This window comes from Mesoplodon bidens, assembly GCF_964165515.1.
Source record: "Mesoplodon bidens genome assembly, chromosome: 4".
Taxonomy (NCBI): domain Eukaryota; kingdom Metazoa; phylum Chordata; class Mammalia; order Artiodactyla; family Ziphiidae; genus Mesoplodon; species Mesoplodon bidens.
In genome coordinates this window covers 92,873,742-92,894,567 of record NC_138160.1, presented here as the reverse complement: position 1 = coordinate 92,894,567, position 20,826 = coordinate 92,873,742, and the positions used below count along the sequence as shown (strand labels likewise).

The 20,826-nt window shown below is 43.7% G+C and overlaps 1 protein-coding gene across 2 annotated transcripts in view; it reads right to left on the bottom strand.

Moving 5' to 3' along the window:
* The window catches only part of MCC (MCC regulator of WNT signaling pathway), a 279,822-nt gene extending 259,583 nt beyond the window's left edge, over positions 1-20,239 (bottom strand). For both annotated transcript variants that reach the window (XM_081231323.1, XM_081231324.1), the window contains exon 1: positions 19,646-20,239. In XM_081231323.1, coding sequence (XP_081087449.1) covers positions 19,646-19,702 — 57 coding nt within the window. In that variant the 5' untranslated portion in view covers positions 19,703-20,239. The remainder of the gene's footprint in view (positions 1-19,645) is intronic.
* Positions 20,240-20,826: the final 587 nt, after the last annotated feature.

The window sequence follows — 20,826 nt, the reverse complement described above, 5'->3', positions numbered from 1 at the left end:
TCTAGATTAACATTTTGGTCACATCCACTTTAAACAAAAATTAAATAAAGCCTTTAACTGCAGACTAGTACGTGCAACGTAGTTCAATTTAGGCATTTCCAAGTAATCATTTTGCTGTTATTTATAGGAAGTCACCATTAAAACAGAGGAACACTAGCAATTCATAATGGTCATACTCCGCCAGAAAATAAAACTCAGCAGCTCCTATGATTAAAAAGGACTCCACTGGGCCCCAGGGACTGAGCTTCCTACAATTAGACTGGTTCATGAAAGGCTTTGCAACAATAGGTTAATATGAGATCACGCAGAGAAAGGTAAGTATCAACATACATATAAGAAAGGAGTAATACATTATTAGATGTTCAGGTGAAATATCCTTTTTAAAAACATCATTCTAAAATTTGTGTTGCCTGGTGATTTAAAAAAAAAAGGCAGGCTAACTCACCCTACCCCCGTCTCCCACACCTCTATGGATCAGAACGTCAAGGCCACAGTGGCCACAGTAACGCTGGCCCCAAAGGGTAACCAGCAGGGAACTGTGCAGCAGCCATGCTGTCTCTCTGCACTCCTGCCCTGGTGCCATCTGACACCCGGCAGCCCTCCTTCACCATTTTAAAGGCATTCTTAAATAAGCAGCGGCAGAAGACTATGTAAGCAGGCCAAGGTAGAACAACAGATGGTCCCAATTTATTTTAGCCAGTGTACTTGTTTTTTTGTTTTTTTTTTAAATCGGCCTTTTCAGTCTTTGTCTTATTTTACAAAGATCACCCCAAGACCTCAAGGTACCCTTATTTTTTCTTCTTTAACACCAGATACCAACTCTGCATAATACGGTGCTCAGTTTCTTCATTCACTCACATTTTTTTCCTCTCTCTCTCTCATTCCTCTCCCTCCGCCCATCTACCCTAAATATTAATATATAAGAAAACACAAAGTTATATAGGTGCATTATTTATATGAACAAAATATTTATTCAATAGCTACTTTGGCATGCATATAAGATGGGCTATTAAAGTTATTAAAGCTCAAGTTTTTTTAAAAGAAAACATATCAAGGAAAACTTGAGGAAAGCAGGATATAATATTGTGAAACTCAAGTATAATCCCTTTAAAGAAATATTAATAACTAAAAGAACATACCAAAATGTTACCAATAATATAATTACAAGACTTTTTTACTAATTTATTTTCCAAATTTTGTATGTACATGCATTACTTTTGTGATCATACCTATATACCCCTTACCCTGCCCTTTCCTAAGGAGGGATCAAAGGTAGAAATGCCCAGGTGATGTCATGAACTAATCGGATTTTTCTTAAAATTTATAAGAAAATGTGACTATAAAAGCACAACCTGTTTCAGTTATAATGGCAGATTCTGAACCATAAACATGTGTGCATATAATATATACACATAAAATGCGAGAAGGCAAAGACTATGGTACTTTGACCTGCACTGGAGTATGCAACAGTACCATTTGGTTGCTTCATATTACTCCTCACTTATGTGGTACATGAGGGTAGGCATCTACCGTGGAGAGGCTGGAATGGACTACAACATTAGCCGTCAACTCTGTACTGTAAGTGAACAGCCATGAAGACCAAAGATTCCCAAACTGACCTCTTTCTGAGCCTTATTAGCCCACAGCCTACTAGTAACACATTTCCACTTACATAACCAACAGGCATCTCAAAATCAGCATGCCTAAGTCCAGACTCATCATTCCCCACAAATTGGATTTTACATGAAATCTCCAATCTCTCCTGCCAACCTAACCTTCTCAGAAACCTGGACATTGCCCCCAGTGCCTCTCCTTCCCAGCAACCTATCAACCCACCCAGCAACCCCAGGTCTTATAGATGTCAGTTCTAGAGGCCATGACGACATGGTCTGAGAGGGCTGTAGGCATCATGCAAACAGCAGGGACTTCTAGAATCAGACCCAAGTTTAAACTTGGCCTTGACAACTACTAGATGTATGACCTTGGGCAAGACCCTTAATCCTTCTGAGCTTCCAAATGCCCCTAAAGATAGGACCTGTGTAACGGGACTGTTGCAAGGTTTAAATAAGGTCATGCACTCAAAAGGGAATATATAGCTGGATGCTATACAGGTGCTAGTGATCAATGCTGAACAGCAGCCACTCTGATAGGAATGATCACATCTGCAGTCCTGTACAGTGTATTAAGTGCTATAATGCAGAAATGCCCAATGCTGTGGGAACGTATGGGAAAGGATGGAATCTAGACCAGAGTGGGAATGTCAGGGAAGATTTTCAAGGGAACTAACACTTAACCTAAGTTCTGTGAGATGAGTAGAAGTTAGATAAGCAAAGGTGGAGGATATGGATAGTATACCAGCAGAGGAACAGCAAATGTGAAATTCTAAGGTCAAGAGACACCCAGGCACCTTGAAGGTATTGCAAGTAGTTGAGTTGGCTGGAGGCTAGAATGTGAGAGTGAGAAGTGGCCAGATATAGCTGGAGAGGCCAACAGGGGCTAAGGAGCTGGGTACCCTGAAATGAAGGGTTGTAAGCAGGGAAATGCCATTTTTAACATGCACGCAAAGTGCTCAGCACTTCTGAGTGCTATTCCTGAATACTCTATGTAACTGCTTCATTTTCACTACTATGTACTCTAGTTTATGCTGTCCAGAAATTTACAATCTTATATGTTTTTCTTAAGCTATTCTCTTCCTACTAATTATTAATATGTTAGAATTTTTTAAAAGCAATTTTTTAATACATGAAGGTGTAAAAATGTACAAAGTAATTTTACAGAGTAATTCAAAAGTGTTTTTTTATTTACATAAAAAAAGATTTGATTACAGAGATTGCCTTTAACATAAGCTTTCTTAATACTTTCGGGTTTCCACGTAAGGATCCCCGGTGACTTTGTGGAAATCCTCGACAATAATTCAGAATTTATTGTTGGAAGTAGAAGCAAATTGATGATCCATAAGAGCAAGTTTAATAAAAGCCTCTCAAATCACAATATAAATTAATGGAGATAAAAAAATTTGCAAACGCAAATTTGACATTTTTGAAGTTCTACAAGTCCAAACAGTACTGTGTAAATGCAAAGCAAGGTAAACTAGATTATAGCTATATCTTACCTTCAACATTATTTTGAGTCTGAAAAGATGCAGGTAAACCACGTTTATATATGTTAACTCTTAGTTTAGCAGTGGATGATTCTCACTCGTTAGTGATACCCTATGTTTAAGGAGAGTTAAATCTCATTACTGACATGGTCTAGTCTCTGGCTTACTCTTTGACAAGATCTGTGTCGCTCTTTCCCCCTCACTCACTCCAGTTTGATCACTTTGGCCCTCTTTATGTACTTTGAACCAGCCATGTTATTCCTTTCTCAGAACCACTGACAAAGCCACACTTTCTTCTGGGAACAACCTTTCTCCCGAACATTTCTTGATTACTCTCAGCTTAGCATGGTGGCAACCTAAATGTGCCTGATACAATTCCTTCCAACCTCCCATTAAAATGAAACATTTAAAATACATATGCTTATGATTTTTTTAAAAACTAGTATGTAACTTTAAGTTCTGTAAAATCCCTATCCACTAATAATGTTACCAAATTCACAGGAATGTTCTCTGGTCATCCAGGGTCCTACGATGATATGCCAACCACTTGTGCTACCACCGGTCAAAACTATGGATGGCCCTACCTTCAGGTATTGAATATGAATATATTACAAAAGAACATTCATGACTTAATGATAGTAACATGTTGGATTTCCAATGAAGCTGAGGATAATATGAACACGTTATCATAAGAAAGATTTCACAGAATGATACATAACTCTAAACAGTTTCTGAATCAAAGTAAACTTTCAAAGACAATCTTACAAAACACTGATAAAGATGTACTTGTGGACATCTGTCAAACCTACAAAGTCGTAAAAGCAATTTTTAAATTTTCCTCAATTTACTTGTTGAATTAAAGGCAGAAATGTAAAGGGAAAATCCCATCAGTCTTTACCTGGCCTCTTTGGCAGTCAGAAGAGCAATGAAAAGGTTAATTTCTTATGTAAGTCATAAACCTCAGAACTCTCCACATAACCGATCACACTAACTTCTCAATTCCAACTGCTGTGCTAAGCAGTGTTTACAAGACACCACAACAGCCTCATCATTTCATAGCATAATACGCTCCAATCTTCCCATCCAGCCCACATAAGCACCAGTGGTTCAGGGCACTCAGAGTCACCCAAAGAATCACGGGCTGATTGCTTTGATGAAAATGTAATTCTACCACTGAGGACTATTGCAGTCACACTTTGAATGAAATCTACCCAGTAACCCAGACCTCACTGGAATCCCTTATTAGCTCCATACCGCCACCTATGAACACCGATATGTTTAAAAACCTAGTGAAATGAATTGAAATCTTTATCATTCCCACTAGACTAAGAATGATTCACCTAAGAAAAGCAATTAACATATTCCTGTCACTTGCAAATGAATGCTGAAGCTTAACTGCAGGGACTTCCCTACCTTTGCAAGGATGTCTTTTTGCATGTAGGGCACAATTACATATAGAATTAATCTCCATGCGCTCATCCTTAAATACTACATATTCATTTCTATTTTGGAAAGAACCTTGCTAAGGCTAAAGGCATTAAGTTACCATTCTCACTAGTTCTAATGATTTTACTTCAGTCAAAGTATCAAAGAACACTAATCTCTTAAGAAAAAACTATAACGGATGCTTTTGAATATCAAAACTATTCTTGTGCATCAGTTTTGTTGTACTGCAGGCAACATGTTTTAAAAAGTACAGATTTAGGGCTTCCCTCGTGGCACAGTGGTTGAGAGTCCGCCTGCCGACGCAGGGGACGCGGGTTCGTGCCCCGGTCCGGGAAGATCCCACATGCCGCGGAGTGGCTGGGCCCGTGAGCCATGGCCGCTGAGCCTGCGCGTCCGGAGCCTGTGCTCCGCAACGGGAGAGGCCACAACAGTGAGAGGCCCGCGTACCCGCAAAAAAAAAAAAAAAAAAGTACAGATTTAGGCTTTGATATGCATAAAGGGAGGGAATATTTGCAAGATGAAACAGAAGTAATTTTGCACCATATTGTCTCACTTGAAGTATTCCAACAAAATATCTGCATTGCCATCCTTCACATTTATCATTTCTAATACAATAGCACAATCTAGCTCCTGGAGCTACTCCCACCATCCCAGGACAAGACCTGCTTCCAAACAGCTTCCACTCTGATCTCCTCTCTTCCTAAGAGAGAATACCCAGAGCAGCCCAGATACGCCCATGAGACTCGGCTGGAAGCAAAGCTCTCCAACCTCAGTCATACTGGGTGGGTCCCTAAGGGCCCAGTGTTTGCTTTCAGAAGGAGATGGAGGGGAGGTGCAACCCGGATCCAGCTTCTGGGAGTGGGGACCTGGTGGTGGACGATGAAGTTTACACCATTAATTGGTACAAAAGTAGTTGCCTTTGTGTACTTTTTCTATCTTAGTCTTTTCTTTTTACTTCTTTTCATCATTCATAACTATCATGTGTCCTGCCAACCACGCTGCAATAATGTGCTCTGAGAACAGTGCATTTCTCCAGCCACTGGCCACTCCCCTACCAGGGAAGCTTCTGAGATGATAGAGCACTTCCGGTGAAGCAGTGTTGCCAGACAGCAGGGGGTACTTGACAGAGAGTTAACTGGGAGCTGACAAAGGCCTTCTAGAGACGGGCCTGAGTGTCTGCGAGAGGGCAGGAGGGACGAGGAGGAAGAACACTGGCTACAAGAAGCTTTTGTGTTACACAAGACCTGCACTTCTCCTTTTACCTGTCTGGTATTCAAATCGATCTGGGTTGGAGGTACGGACTTGTGAGGCAGCAGCTTAGAGATGGTAGTGTAAGCCATGGCAACGAGTAACGTCACGTGGAGGAGCGTTCTCGAGACTCATGTTCGCTTCCTTCTCGTTGCCCTCAGGTATATCCTCTTCAGCAAATGATCAAACTGTCTAGCAACTTCAAAACCCGAGAGGATGGGCTTCCCAGGTGGTGCAGTTGTTGGGAGTCTGCCTGCCAATGCAGGGGACACAGGTTCGTGCCCCGGTCCGGGAAGATCCCACATGCCGTGGAGCGGCTGGGCCCGTGAACTGTGGCCGCTGAGCCTGCGCGTCCGGAGCCTGTGCTCCGCAACAGGAGAGCCCACAACAGTGAGAGGCCCACGTACAGCAAAAAAAAAAAAAAAAAAAACCCAAGAGGAAATATTCCATCACTTCCTCCTTTCTGACCATCAGACAGAACCTCAATCAGGAAGCTTTTCAAAAATGATTTCAAATGAAAAAGTTAGCTGTACACAGCAATAGAGATGGCCTTCACTGCTGGCGGGCACATCCCAAGTCCTCCTCAGACCCACATAGCAAGGCTCCCCTGGTCTCCAGCAAAGGAGCCTCCTCCATCTGCTACTGCTCTTCCAGGCAAAGCTCCCACCCGCACTGCTGCAACCTTCTTCCAGTAAACAGATCATAACTTGGAAGGGAATCCACAAAGTGTGCCTCACTGATAAAAGCCTATCTCCATGAAAGAAACAGTCACACAATAGCAATACATGAACATCGTCTGTTGCTCTGCAATGCATCCTTATTCTGGGCGCTGGGAGTGGCCTGCCGTGCCTTCCCTCTCCCACGTTACGCCATCAGCTAGAATGGTTGTGCTACGGTTGGTCCTGGGCACTATAGCTGGGACAAAATTAGGAGAAATTAAATAAAAGTGATAAACAAAATAAAATTTAAAAAGTGATTACTACTGCCACTCGTTAGCTCCTTAACGTTCTGGCTCTGCATATACAAAAAAGGAAATACCTTTCTTTTCTAAGACTTGTCAGTATTCGGAAGGACATTTTCCCAGATAATGAGCTTTTGGCATTAAGGTCCAGCAAACATCAGCAGGCTGTGAAACTCTTAAGATTCCTGGATACTGTCTTCATGACAAGTTTGCCTCCACTTAAGAACTTCTTTTAAATAATTTTAGTGCTCACTTACAACCACAGCTACTAATGTTCTGTTTGTAGTAGCAAAATAATAATAATAATAATAATAATAATACTGCAAGAGCTAACCAACAGTATTTATCAGGCACTTTGATAAGCACTACATAGGTTATGTCACTGGTCTTCCCTAAGGTGGATACTCTTATTTTCACCATTTTATAATAGGGAATGTGCAGCCAGGAAAAGCAACTTCCCCCAGATCGCCTAGCTAGGAAGTGGCAGAGCTAGGATTTCAGAGCTCACAGCTTTGCCACACATGGTTTTGCAGACAAACTGAGGTGATGATCAAGTAACTTGGCCCAGAGGAGAAGTTAATAAAGAAGGTGGCCAAAAAAACAGAGACCTGGGCTTCCCTGGTGGCGCAGTGGTTGAGAGTCCACCTGCCAATGCAGGGGACACGGGTTCGTGCCCTGGTCCGGGAGGATCCCACATGCCGCGGAGCGGCTGGGCCCGTGAGCCATGGCCGCTGAGCCTGCGCGTCCGGAGCCTGTACTCCGCAACGGGAGAGACCACAACAGTGAGAGGCCCGCGTATTGCAAAAAAAAACAAACAGAGGCCTTTTCTAGTCACTCAACATATTACCCTGACCCCAATAGGTCATCCTTGCTGGCTGGGACATGTTAATACCAAATAAGAAAGATGCCCCATCTTCAACACTCGGAGAATTAAAGGGTTTGAAGGCAGCTTCATCAACATCGGACACTTTCTTTGGCCATAATTACATGTTTGTCCTGACAGCATTTTCATTAGCAACTCAGAAGCCCCAAATGAGAAACGGTCTTAAAAGTCACTCTATCATACTAGAAGGCATACTGCTTTCTGCCCTATCTGTACATCAAGGCATCCTGAAAAAAGGGGATCCCACTTTTAGTTTAAATCTACCCACTGGAAGTAAAAAACTCTTGTCCTGCAGTCCAACTCACCTATTTTCCCCTGCCTCACTGTTAACCCCCTATTAATAATCAGCCCAGGCAGAGCAGCCCTGCACTATCTCATTCCCACAGTACTCCTATTCCATGCTCACTCTCATCCAAACACATCATCAAAAGTGCCCCCAATCAAGCATGAAAATAAATTAGGTTTTGGTTTAACCAGGATTAGATTCCCAGCACCAAGAAATAAAGTAACAGTTATCTAATCTAACAGGCCAGACTCAGACTTCCTGGCTACTCTCCACAGGCCCCTGTTGCCAAAGCCCTCTCCTAAAAATCCCCTTTAAATACTGTAAAATCACCACATGCTGGGGGAGCAATGTAACTCTTCAAGTGCCATGAACATAACTCTTAACTCTGGTGCCTGCCTAACCTTGCTCGAGATCTTCTAGTCTGTCCAGAGGGAGAGCTGCTGGCTGCCAGCCTGTGAAATGAGCACTTGCCCCACCATGCGTCAGGAAGTTACTTCTTCCTGGACACTGTGGAGGAAGGAGTCCTCCTGGGTTTGGGCAAGCCCGCTTGTTTTCCGTGGAGAAGCAGTGTATGTTCATGCCTCATTTTACACTCACTGTAACTCCATCTGGAAATACCAAGTGGCTGTGCAAAGCTCCAACCATAGAGAAAATCAGACCTGGACAAAGGAGAAAAGGGACAGGGACTTGATATCCAAAATATATGAAGAATATATTTTGCAACAACAAAAGATTCCTAAACAACTTGATTAAAATTGGACACGGACTTGAATAGATATTTCTCTGACGATGATAGGGCCAATAAGCACATGAAAAGAGGCTCAATATCAGTGATCATTAGGGCAATGCAAAGAGAAACCACAGTTAGATACCACCTCATACCCATTATGATGGTTATTATTTAAAAAGCAAAATAAAACAGAAAAGCAGTGTTTGCAAGGATGTGGAGAAGTTGGAACCTCTGTGCATTGCTGGTGGGCATGATGTAAAGCGGAACAGTCTCTATGGAAAATGGTATGGCAATTCCCCCCAAAATTAAACATAGAATTACCACATGCTCTAGCAATCACACTTCTGGGTATGCACCCAAAATAAATGAAAGCAGGGACTCAAACAAATATTTGCACACCCATATGCATCACAGAATTATTCACAATAGCCAAAAAGTAGAGGCAACCCAAGTGTGTGTTGACAGATGAATGGATAAACAAAATATAGACATACAGTAGATTAGCATTCAGCCATAAAAAGGAAGTTCTGACACATGCTACAGTATCAATGAACCTTGAAGACATTATGCTAAAGGAAATAAACCAGTCATGAAGGGATATTTTATGATTACACTCACATGAGGTATCAAGATTAGTCAAATTCATAGTGGGGCAGAAAGCAGAATGGTAGTTTCCAGGAGGGGAGGAGGGAAACAAGGAGTTAGTGTTTAATGGGTACAGAGTTTCAGTTGTGAAAGGTGAGAAAGTGCTGTACACGGATGGTGATGATGGTTGTACAATAATGTGAATGTACTTAATGCTACAGAACTGTACCCCTAAAATGGTTAAGACTGTTAAATTTTTTTTTTTTTTTTTTTGCGGTACACGGGCCCCTCACCACCGCGGCCCCTCCCGTTGAGGAGCCCAGGCTCCGGACGCGTAGGCTCAGTGGCCATGGCTCACGGGCCCAGCTGCTCCGCGGCATGTGGGATCTTCCCGGACTGGGGCACGAACCCGCATCCCCTGCATCGCAGGCGGACTCCCAACCACTGCGCCACCAGGGAAGCCCCTGTTAATTTTTTATGTTATGTATATTTTACCACAATTTTTTTAAAAAAGGACAGAAGGGCGCAGATTATTACAATATACCCAAAAATCACAGAGCTAAAAATAAATTCTTCCAACTATTTTAATAGTGTCATTAGTAGTCATGTCCTATGTATATGAGAATACTGAAGAATTAGGACTTCCACCTTTTAAAATAATTACAGACTGTTATACAACACATACTTTAAAACAAATCCTATGATATAGAAACTGAGGAAGTTGAGGTAGAAGAGGAAAAATTATCCCTGAGAGTTAAGGAAAAAAATCTGAGTTCTACACTTCCCCCTCTGCTGCTAGCCAGCCTTCTTTATGCCTCAGTTTCCTCATCAGTTGTGCAAATGGTTTGGATAAAATAAACTGCAAATCAAAGAATAGCTTAATGGCACCACCCAACAGAATTAGACAATCTCCCTTGTCTAATTCCAAGCTTACCTGGAATCTTTCTGGTCATAATCTGACTGCCAAATACATTTTCAATAGGAAAAAAGGTCTCAGCATTCCAGGTTCCTTGGAGCTATACTGGTTATAAATCAATAAACTGGATACAAAAGTTCACTAAAAAATAAAATCAGTGATTCTAAATAGAGGAAGGAAATTGGTCCACGTGAGAGTGGAAAACAGAGCTCAGTTTTCCTAATTCCGAACCCACCTATATTCTACATCATCAGCATCCATCAACACTGAACCATCCATCAGGGAAGGAAAGGCAGTTTTCAAATCCTTCTTGGCCAGTGGCCACATCACTTAGTTCTTTAAACCATTCCTTTTAAGGGGAAAATACACTCACATACTCTGAATATGTCCAAAAATAATTATAGTTTGTTTTTAATGCATATAACAATTATTTCTGCTTGTAGAAAATGACACCATTTGAAAGTCTGGGACTATGCAAAGGCTTTAAGAGTGAAAGAAACAAAAGGAGAAGCATCTGACTGATTACTCTACCCTTTCCTTTCATCGGCTTTTGCGGCACAACTTTCCAGGTTTCTTTGCTAGCTCCTCCTCTTTCCGATATCTCCCTGCCCCTGCCCCACAATAAAATACACACACACACACACACACACACACACATACATGAAAAGGATTTTAAAAAATCAGTTCAGGCATATTTTCAAATCATTCCAGAGAAATCCAGATTCTTCTCCAAAGCCTACAAGAATATAGGTGATCTAGCCAGACCTATTTTCTCTGACCTCACCTCCTTCCGCTCTCCCCTTGCTCACTGCACTCCCAGCCAGGCCTCCTCCTTGCTGACACACACCATGCATGCTCTGGCCTCTGACCTTGACCCTTATCAGTCTCAAGGCCTGAAATAATCATCCTCATCTTTGTATGGCTCTATCCCTCCTTGCATTCAGGTCTCAGTTCAAAGATTCCTGCAGGGCTTCCTTGGTGTCGCAGTGGTTGAGAGTCCGCCTGCCGATGCGAAGGACACAGGTTTGTGCCCCGGTCCGGGAAGATCCCACATGCCGCAGAGCGGCTGGGCCCATGAGCCATGGCCACTGAGCCTGCGCGTCAGGAGCCTGTTCTCCGCAACGGGAGAGTCCACAACAGTGAGAGGCCCGCATACCGCAAAAAAAAAAAAAAAAAAAGATTCCTGCAGACAGGTCTTCCCTGATCAGTATAATAGCATCCCTCCCTCTTTCATTCCTCTTTCCTCCTCTTCATCACCACTGGATCTCTTCATCACCATCACCTCTTCATCACCACGACATACATCTGTCACGTGTATTGTCTGTCTCCCTCTAGAATGTAGTATCCATTAAAACAGGGACTACATCAGTTTGTTTCTGTATCCCCACACCTAAGAACAGCACCTGGCATACAGAAGGCACACAGTGTTTGCTGAACAGAAGAATGAACTAGGAATAGAGAGTAAGTTACAGTAATAATGACCAAACTAAATTTCCTCAAATGTGTCCTTTAACCAAAATATATAAGTGGTCAATCCAACACATCTGTCACACTATAATGGCAACTGCTGTTTGGTCCAACAAGTGAATTTGAAGTTTGTGGTTGCCCTATGTCACATATTGACTAGGTACTGGCAATACTGTGATGGGTTTCGCTCTGTCCCTGCCTTCAAAGATCACATGGTCTCCCAGGGAGGCTGTGGATAATTAAAGTAAGTGTTGTGAACACAGATGAGGGAAGGACAACTAACCTGGGAGGTTGGGAGGGACCCAGGCTGAAGCAAGAAGTCATCGCAAGTGTGCCATGTAATCTATGGACGAGTCCACACAACCCACAGGAAACAGGGACAAGCAATTACTCCCACTCCTACCCTGACACCAACCAGAGGACTCCATTGCTTTTCTAATTGACAGGCAATCTTTTTTCACGTTGGCATTCTTCCCTTCAATATTTCTCACAAACCCAGCTGGAGTCGTTCACTGACATGCACGCACACTGAGGCTTTCTGAAACTTTCTGTTCTCAGGTGATTTTAACACCACAGCCTTTGGCTTAAGATGCATTTGCATCTCGGGCCCCATATGTCCCATCATGTGTTCCAAGCACTGATCAAACCTCCTGACAAGCAATCTGCCTCAAAATATCCTACCAGCCAAGGCACTGAGTAGCTTTACCGTGCAATTTTTCCAGCCCAACAGACTTTGATTGCTATTTACAAAGTTAACAACCCTAACCTACAGCTTTTTGCATGACAAGTGGAATCAACAGCTGCTAATGCTGAATTGTTTTTCCTAAATTGTCTCAAAGTTTAACTTCTCTGCTGAGTTTCAAAAATATCTTGAAAGACTTACATATGTAAAGTGCTTTATAGCCTCAGTCACTCCTTATAACAGTGCAAACCTTCCAAAAGGTGGCTTCTATTCCCCCATGAATTAATTTTTTTTTTTTTTTTTGCTGTAGGCGGGCCTCTCACTGCCGTGGCCTCTCCCGTTGCGGAGCACAGGCTCCGGACGTGCAGGCTCAGCGGCCATGGCTCACGGGCCCAGCCACTCTGCGGCATGTGGGATCTTCCCGGACCGGGGCACGAACCCATATCCCCTGCATCAGCAGGCGGACTCTCAACCACTGCGCCACCAGGGAAGCCCCCCCCCATGAATTAATTTTGGCTGTTTCTGTTCAGCAAGAGAAAAAGGACATTTGCTAGAAAGAGAGGACAGTTTTGTGGTCCCAGTAAATATTTATAAATTGAACTTCTTTTTATCTGCATAATCCAGGTTATTCTCTTCTTGTTTCTTTCAAGAATGAAAGATGGCCACTGCTAGGAATTTGGATGTGGTTGGGGGAGATGAGAAAATAATTGCAAATAATTTATCTCTGCCATGCCACCCCCTCGAAGATGTAAAAATCTACATCCTAACTACTATCAATTTTCTGTGTCTTTTTTTAGCTTGTCTGATTCTGTAATCTCGCCAACATAAACCTCTTTCCCAGAATCTGGAGTTTACTTAAAACGTCGTAATCTTGGTTTTCTGAAATTTGATTCCTTGGATCAAAACCTAAATTTGCAATCTTTGTTCATCAACAACTTCTTAATCTTTCCATAAATGCAGTTTCTATTTTCCAGTTACAGTCTGGCTTTGGAGGAAGCCTTCCACATGACATGCACTGGGTAAATTAGCTTCAGGCAGCTGTTAAAACAGCACCTTGAGTTTATTTCCTGAGTATCACCATCATATTCCCTACTCTGGATGGGTGCCTCCACTCAAAGTTCTGGCACCTCAAATCTGGTAGCCATAGTCCTGTAAATAATTCATCAGCATGAAAAGTCTTGGGATTAATTTTAAAACTTCCTGCCTGAACAAAGCACTTCTTCAGAATCAAGGTTCTCTCTCTGCTTTCAGGTCTGTGGCCATCTCAGTTCCTGGTCTCCTGCCTGGTCTTTGACTAACCTCCTCCCCTCACATCCCACTGCTCCTTCCCCTGTTTCTTGACTACCACCTGGTTCCAGCCATGCTTGATCTACTGGCCCCGCCCACTGGGCTCCACTCAGGGTCTTGCTGGCCCTTTTAGCACCTGCTTCCTCAGGACCAGGCCACCAGCAGCTGCCTTGCCACACAGCCCTGGCCGACCACTTCACCAGCTTTTTCATCAAATTCAGCGCTCTGCAGCCCCACAGTGATTTAGCCAACCACAGTAGAAGCCTAGAGCCCCACCTGCAGGGGTAAGAGAACCCTAATTCTTGTCACAAAGAAAATCTTATTCTCATCTGGCGCCTCAAATACTGTAGCACTAATTCCTCAGACGCCTCAGAGCACACAGGCAGTGGGACAGAGGTCGTGGCGCCTCTATCTCCCTTGCAGTAAGTGAGAACAGAAGGAAGGCCTTCCTGGATGATGACTGCCCGATTTCTTATTAACAAATCTGCTCTAGAAAATCAATGTCTACAATTCTTCAGCCACTTGAAGGTGACAGCAATGAGCATATCCATACCACTCTTATCAAAAACATTTATCTGGGTATTGCATAGAGATTACAATACAAATCAAGTTAAACAGGCTTATTAGATAGAATACTCCCTCCTAGGAGTATGTGATCAAAAGCTGAGAGCACAGAAATGACTCTTCTAGGAATTCACTCTGAAGAAAGATCCTTACCAATAAAAAAACTCATGTGGGAAGATTTCAGCATTATTTGTAATTGCCAAATACTGCAGGACTAAATATCTAGACAGAGAAGTCCAGTTGGCTAAACTACGGTATATTTACCAAATGAAGTACTATGAAGTTGTAATTGAGAATAAAGAAAATTATGAACTAAAAAAATAATAAAAATAAAAAGCTGAGAGCAGTAACAGGAACTAACGAAAGGAAACAGTGGAGGAATGGAAGACTCTGGAGAAAGACTACCTGGCCTCAAATCTTGAGGTCACCATTAATAGTCTGTGCAATCTTGGTAAGGGTTTTCACCTCTTTATGCCTTAATTTCTCCACCTGTAACATGGGCATAACAGCATGTATCTCATAGATAATTAAGCATGTCAATACCTGGGAAATGCTTAGAATGTGTTAGTTATTACAAACCACTAAATTAACAGCTAAAATGACAAAATGACAAAAACTACTGCCAGCCATTGGGAATTAAGAGATCAGGGTTTTAGACATGGCTCTTGTTTTGTGGCCTCTAGAGTAGATTTAAAATGGTTGCAAATTCTTTATCACATCCCCCTTGAAGAGGTGGGATCTATTTCTTCACCCCTTTGAATCTGGGCTAAGCATACAGCTGTTTTAACCAACAGAACACACAGACATGACCCTGTGCCAATTTTAGGCCTACATTTTAAAAGAACTGGCAGCTTCCACCCCCTCCTTGGAACCCACCTGCCATGCTGAGAGGAAACCCAAGCAGTACCTGGGCAGGCCCGTGTAGAAGAGAAGTGAGGTGATCTCCCAGTCCACAGCCAGCACCTGCTTGCCAGCCATGGGACTAAGCCATTTTGGAAGTGGATCGTCTAGCTGGGGTTACAGACACAAGTCTTCCCACCCTCAGCTCTGCCCCAAACTGCGAAACCTTGAACAAATAAGATTGTTATTTTAAGCCTCTAAATTGGGGGGGGGGCAGTTTGTTACACAGCCATTGATAGCCAAAAAAGCCTCAGACCAAGCACTTAAATCACTTTCTCAAATTTGATGTTTATAAAAAGGGAAAGGGAGAGAAGAGGCAAGGTGTTCATTCAAACATCTGTAGAACACCTGCTATGTGCCAGCCTCCGTGACAGGCTGTGACACTGTTATTCTGATGCTTATGGTCTGTGTCTAAGACAGACATTAAACAACTCATTACAAGGAAGCGTGATTCCATAAGGACAGAGGAGTATAAAGAAGTAGAAATGGGTGTGGGAATACCAGGTGATCTCAGTCTCTGCCAACCCTGATATTTTGTAACTTCATGGTTTAGAGCAAGTACATCTGTGAGACGGCCACTTAAAGACAGTCATACAAGATAATCTATCTAGAGAGCAATTTTCTCCTATGTAAATCCACTTCTTAATTAGAGTATCAACGAAGATGTGGGTTTCAGTAGCTACGCAACAAGTGAATGCTGAAAGCATGAAAAGTCGCCTCTATAGCCTGCATTCAGGAGTGGAATAATCTTATGAAAGAGGCTTTGAATAAAGAAAGAAGGATAGAGTAAGGAAAAGATGATTTTCTGGGGCAACAGAGGTTTCAAAGTAAATAGTGCTGGGAGAATTTTACCTATTCATTGCTTAATGTTTAAAAAGCAAAGGATATACGTTGATTGCTTTGGACAAGAGGCTTTAGTTATTCCCAGCAAAGAACAAACTCTTAAATATAAATTTTTAGTTTGTTACATAAATAGGCAGCTGTCTACCAGGCAAGCAGATCCAGTCCACAGCTATTTTGTGAAGATGAGTAAATTCAAGTCATACCCTCATAATGCTGTGCCTTAAGACATCTTCCTAAGGTCTGAATTATTCTAAGAACCAAGAAATGTGATTGTGACAGTAAAATAAGGTTCAACTACATACTGGTCCCACAAGTGTTACCAAGACAAACAGAACTAACTGCTGAGGGAAAACCCATGGCGACGAGGAAAAAGATTTAGTGGCCTTCCCTTGACACGGTTTGGGAGAATTTAATCTAACGCTGCTGAAGGTGTGTCTACTCAGCTTCTTGACCGTGGGGGAGGGAGCCTGAAAGTCAAACATTTAATTTTCTAAATACATTTGATTTGGCTGATGTTGAAGTCCTTTCTTAACCTCACATTCGGAAAAGAAAAATACCCTTTGAGTCTTTGCTAGGGAGAGCTATTCGCCAAGAAAAAAGAATAGCCAATTTATGCTTCTCAAATTTTCCTTTTGTAGTACTGTTGCCAATGCTAAGGACTAGTTCACTTTGGTTCAAGTGTTTAGACCTGATAAAACCATTTGTGGTCATTGATAAATAAAAATATTTTGAATGTCCATAGGTAGAAACAATTTTACTGTCTGTTATGATCATCTCACAGGATCTTAAACAGCTATTGTTCAAAATAAAGACACAAAAGGAACACATTCATGAATTTCCTGTTTTTCCATTTTAAAGCCCTCAGACATACCGTGAACACCTCATGCGCAATACCCAGCTAGGTCTCCTGATCATGTATCCCTCACACCCAAATCCCTCCTGCCTTTCTTGCACTCAAGCATTCCTGGAGCACTGCAGGCGGAGCTCAGCACCTCAACTGCTGACCAAAGCTAGCTGCTTTCACGAATAGGACAAGCAGATTACAACAAGAAATTGATTCCAGTCACTCCCCCTTGTTTAGGATGTTATGGCGTCAGTGTCAACAGTACTGTCAAAGAGTCAATGACTCCTGTGGCGAGAGAACCCTTGTAGAAGGGGTAAGCTCACAAGTCAACACCAATGAGAGAGGACTCTTGTTTATGATACCCAGGATAATGCTAGGGCCTTTCACAATTCTTCCTGCCCCTGAAATGCCTGGTGAGCATCAGGTTGAATCTGACCCTACAGTGACCCCCAGACAGCTTTGAGGCTCCTGAGCATCAAATAAGAGCACCAATAAGAGATATGGCACCAAAGGGGGTTTTTATTAGCTCTGCTTTCAGGTGAGAAGGAGGAACCGACCACGAAAAGAGAATGGCAACTTTGCCCCCCAGGACATTTAAAGTAAAACCAGTGTTTAAGAGAAAAATTACAGTGAAAAGAAGAAACTCTACATCATAGACCTTATGTGAGAAATACAAATTAATTGTATTCAGATCTATGGATTCATATGGATACTGCCCTATGGATATTATAGAAAAGGCAGATGCTACAACTGTTGCCCATGATGAAGTGAACTGAGATTTAGCGTCCACAAGGTATGAATCACACATCTCCCCTTTGCTTACAAATTCTCTTTACATATACCCTAATTGAAAATATGTAAAAAACTAAAAATAACTATCCTTATACTCCACTGCAATTACTCAATCTGCAGGGAAACTCAAGACCGGGGGGATGGAGTGGCAACTAAATCACTGAACCTAGAAAGAAGGCTGGAAAGAGGGCAAGAGGCAGAAAATGTGGTGAAGGACATGGCTGGGGCAGAAACTTGTTTACTTTCTTAGGGACAAAACTATGTCCTATAATGCTCTAGTACTACAGCTCCAACTAAAGCAGGGGCCACAAAACACCCTCAGCTCTTTCACCTGGCCACAAGTTTCCAAGGAACACTTAAGGAGTGGATAAAACCAGGCAAAGAATGGAGAGTTTTAGTTCCCACCTGAGTTTCACAGATACTCTCAACTAATCTAATGCGCCCACTGACCGTGTCAGTGCTCTTCAAGTCAATCCTGGCCTCCTCTCTCTCTCTTCAGCCTTCTAGCCACCTTCATCCTAAATCTGTGATTCATTTTTGAGCAAAGGTACCTGAATAGCACACTTCAGGTGACAGAGAGTTAAAGCTGCCACACAGAAACAATGTGAAGGACCTGGCAGAGACTCTGCAAGATACGTGCCTTTAGTTTCTTATTCTTAAATGTCCTTAGAAGTCAAAGGCTTCTCCTAACAGTGTTATTAATGGAGTAGGGTCGTGGGTTCTGTTTTAGATCTGAAACCTCTCCCTGCGTGTAAAATTGGCAAAAATCACTTAGGTCTCTGAGCCTCTTCCCCCACCTCCCGTTTTTAAGTGAAGCCCTCACTCTTAGCATCTCCCCAGCTTTCTACATCACAGGGAAAACCACAGGGATTAGGAAATGCCTCTACCTCATTTGGCCAACATCTCAAAATGCTATCTCAAACTGGAGCAGGGAAGGCTCAGCACCAAGACACTTAGAGCACCAGGCAGGGGCTGACTGTACTCACTGCTGAATACCAGCCACAGACCTGCTCGGATTTCCCCCATCTACACCCCCCTTGCTTCCCTAGCACCAGCCCTCACCCCTCAAAGAGGGCTCCATCCTTTCCTTTTCCCTTCACTGTCGGTCATCTGACATCACCTCCATCTGCCTTCTGCTGTCTTTATACGGTGCCTTTTCTCTCTTCAGCCATACTCAGGAAGCACAGACCACGTTGCCCCATGAATGGCTCAGAGATGATGCTAAGAGGAAAACCCACAGCCACCAAGCCTCCTGCTGCAGACAGATTTCCTCCTCTTCAGAGCATCGTTCTGTGGGTTTCCCATCACACTTTTCAGGTATTCAAAGCCTGCGGGGTGGGGGGTGGGGGGGAGAATGTGCCAGAGGCATCCCTACAGTCATCAAAAAAAAGGTGGCCTCCAGCATCTGACCACTCATATACTTGCATACCGTTTGATGTCGCCTTAATCTCAAAGCTGGTCTCCAGCACTCAAGTGGATTTGCTACTGTGAGAGCCAGGAACTGCAATTGTGCTTGCCTCAAAGACTCAGGAGTCCAGTCCCGGGCAGGAAATAAAGTTCTAAGCCGCTTTGATGTGCTTCCTCTCCACTCTCCTCCCTAACGCGGGTCATTCGTCTCAGCCAAGGAAAGACCACCTTGCCTGAATTGAACCAAACGCACCACACGTGGGAGCCTGCGGCCGACTCAGTACTCCGATGAGCTCCCCGGCCCCACCAATTTACTCACATCAGATTAAGTTCAGCTGGGATCCCCATGTATTTTGCCGACTACGAAAGGTTATGTGGTACATACATTGGAGGAAGGGGAGTGGGAATGGACAGGGCACCCAGACCACGGAGAGTAAAAACGCCTTGGCGACGCGGTGAGAGCCTGTTTCTTTTTTAAGCCGCTCGTCTCAGACTGAAATATCAAGCCAGTTCAGGTCATTTCCTGAGTAGCACAACAAGTTAAAACAAGATCCAGAAAATCTATTTATCTTTAATTGTGCCGCCTCCAGACTGGGAGCGCGAGGCGGGTGGCGTGTAGAAAAGTGGGAGACGGGGAGGGAGGGGGATTTGTCGCAAAGCAAATGCCTAAGAAACCAGAGCTCCCGACCTCAGCTGCTTCTTACCTCACTCAGCTCGGCCGAGTTGTCGTTTCCATATTTCATGGCAACTCCAGAATTCATGACTGCACTTTTCAGAGCCGAGCTCCCCCTCCTCCAGGTCTCGGCGCTTACGAGTTGGGTTTAGCAGGCTGGATATCCACTGCTTGGTCCCCTCTGGCACATTTTAGTCTAGACAGCCATTTTCACCCAGGACAGTGGTGAAGCCCACACGAAGGATGCAGGCACTCCGAAAAGGAACAGAGCCGGCTCGCGTTTCACGGACGAGCCATTGCTGCAGAAGGCTGGGCGGCGAGGCGCGCTCGCAGCGGCCGGGCCGGCGCGGGGACCCGAGGCAGTGCCACGCTCAGCGCCGCCTCGCGTCTCCTATGGTGCCTCGCCGCCCCCCATGACCAGGCTGGAGGGCAACCCCGGCAGGATCCGGCCTCCCTGGAGGGCTTCCCGAAGAAACCAGGGCGGCGGGCGAGGAAAACCCGCGTCTCGGGTTCCGGGGAGGGAAAGCCAGCTAAGAGAGCGCCAGAGCGCGGCTGCACTTCACGCTGAAGTTTCCCGTTTGAATCCTCGGGAGTTTTAAGTGCTCTGATTGAATACAGCTGTCTAGCTGCTGGCTACGGGGTGAGCGGAGGAGGCGGGGCCAGAAAGAGAAAAGGCTGGGGGAGGGGTGGGAGGGAGGAGGCCGAGCAGAGGAGACCTCGCCGGGAGAGCAGGCATCCTTCCAGCTCCCTGCGATAGTAATTACAGGACCCAGGTCCATGAGAGAAGAAACAGGAAAAGCCACCTGAGTAATTGTACAGAAAAATTAAAAAACAAAACCAAAAAACTTCCCTCCTAGTAGCCACTTTCCATAATTTAAGAAGGTCAAGACAAATCTTAACACTGTACATCAGGCAGCGCTGTGCACTTCTCATGGTACATTAAGATTTTACAAGATTGTGGGGCTGTCATTTTCCCTGATCAGTCTAAAGTCGACACTGAGGGTGTAAATTCACCGTCAAACTCCCCCCACCCACACCCCGGGCAGATTACAATTTCTGCATGTTCTTAATAAAGATTAAGATGCTCCATCACATGAAAGACAGGCCCAAATTTCCCATCCTCTCAAACCCTCAGTCCTTAAAAATATTACATTTCCCATCCACTTCAACCCTCAGACCTTCCTTAGAAATCTTACAGCTCACCTGAGCAGA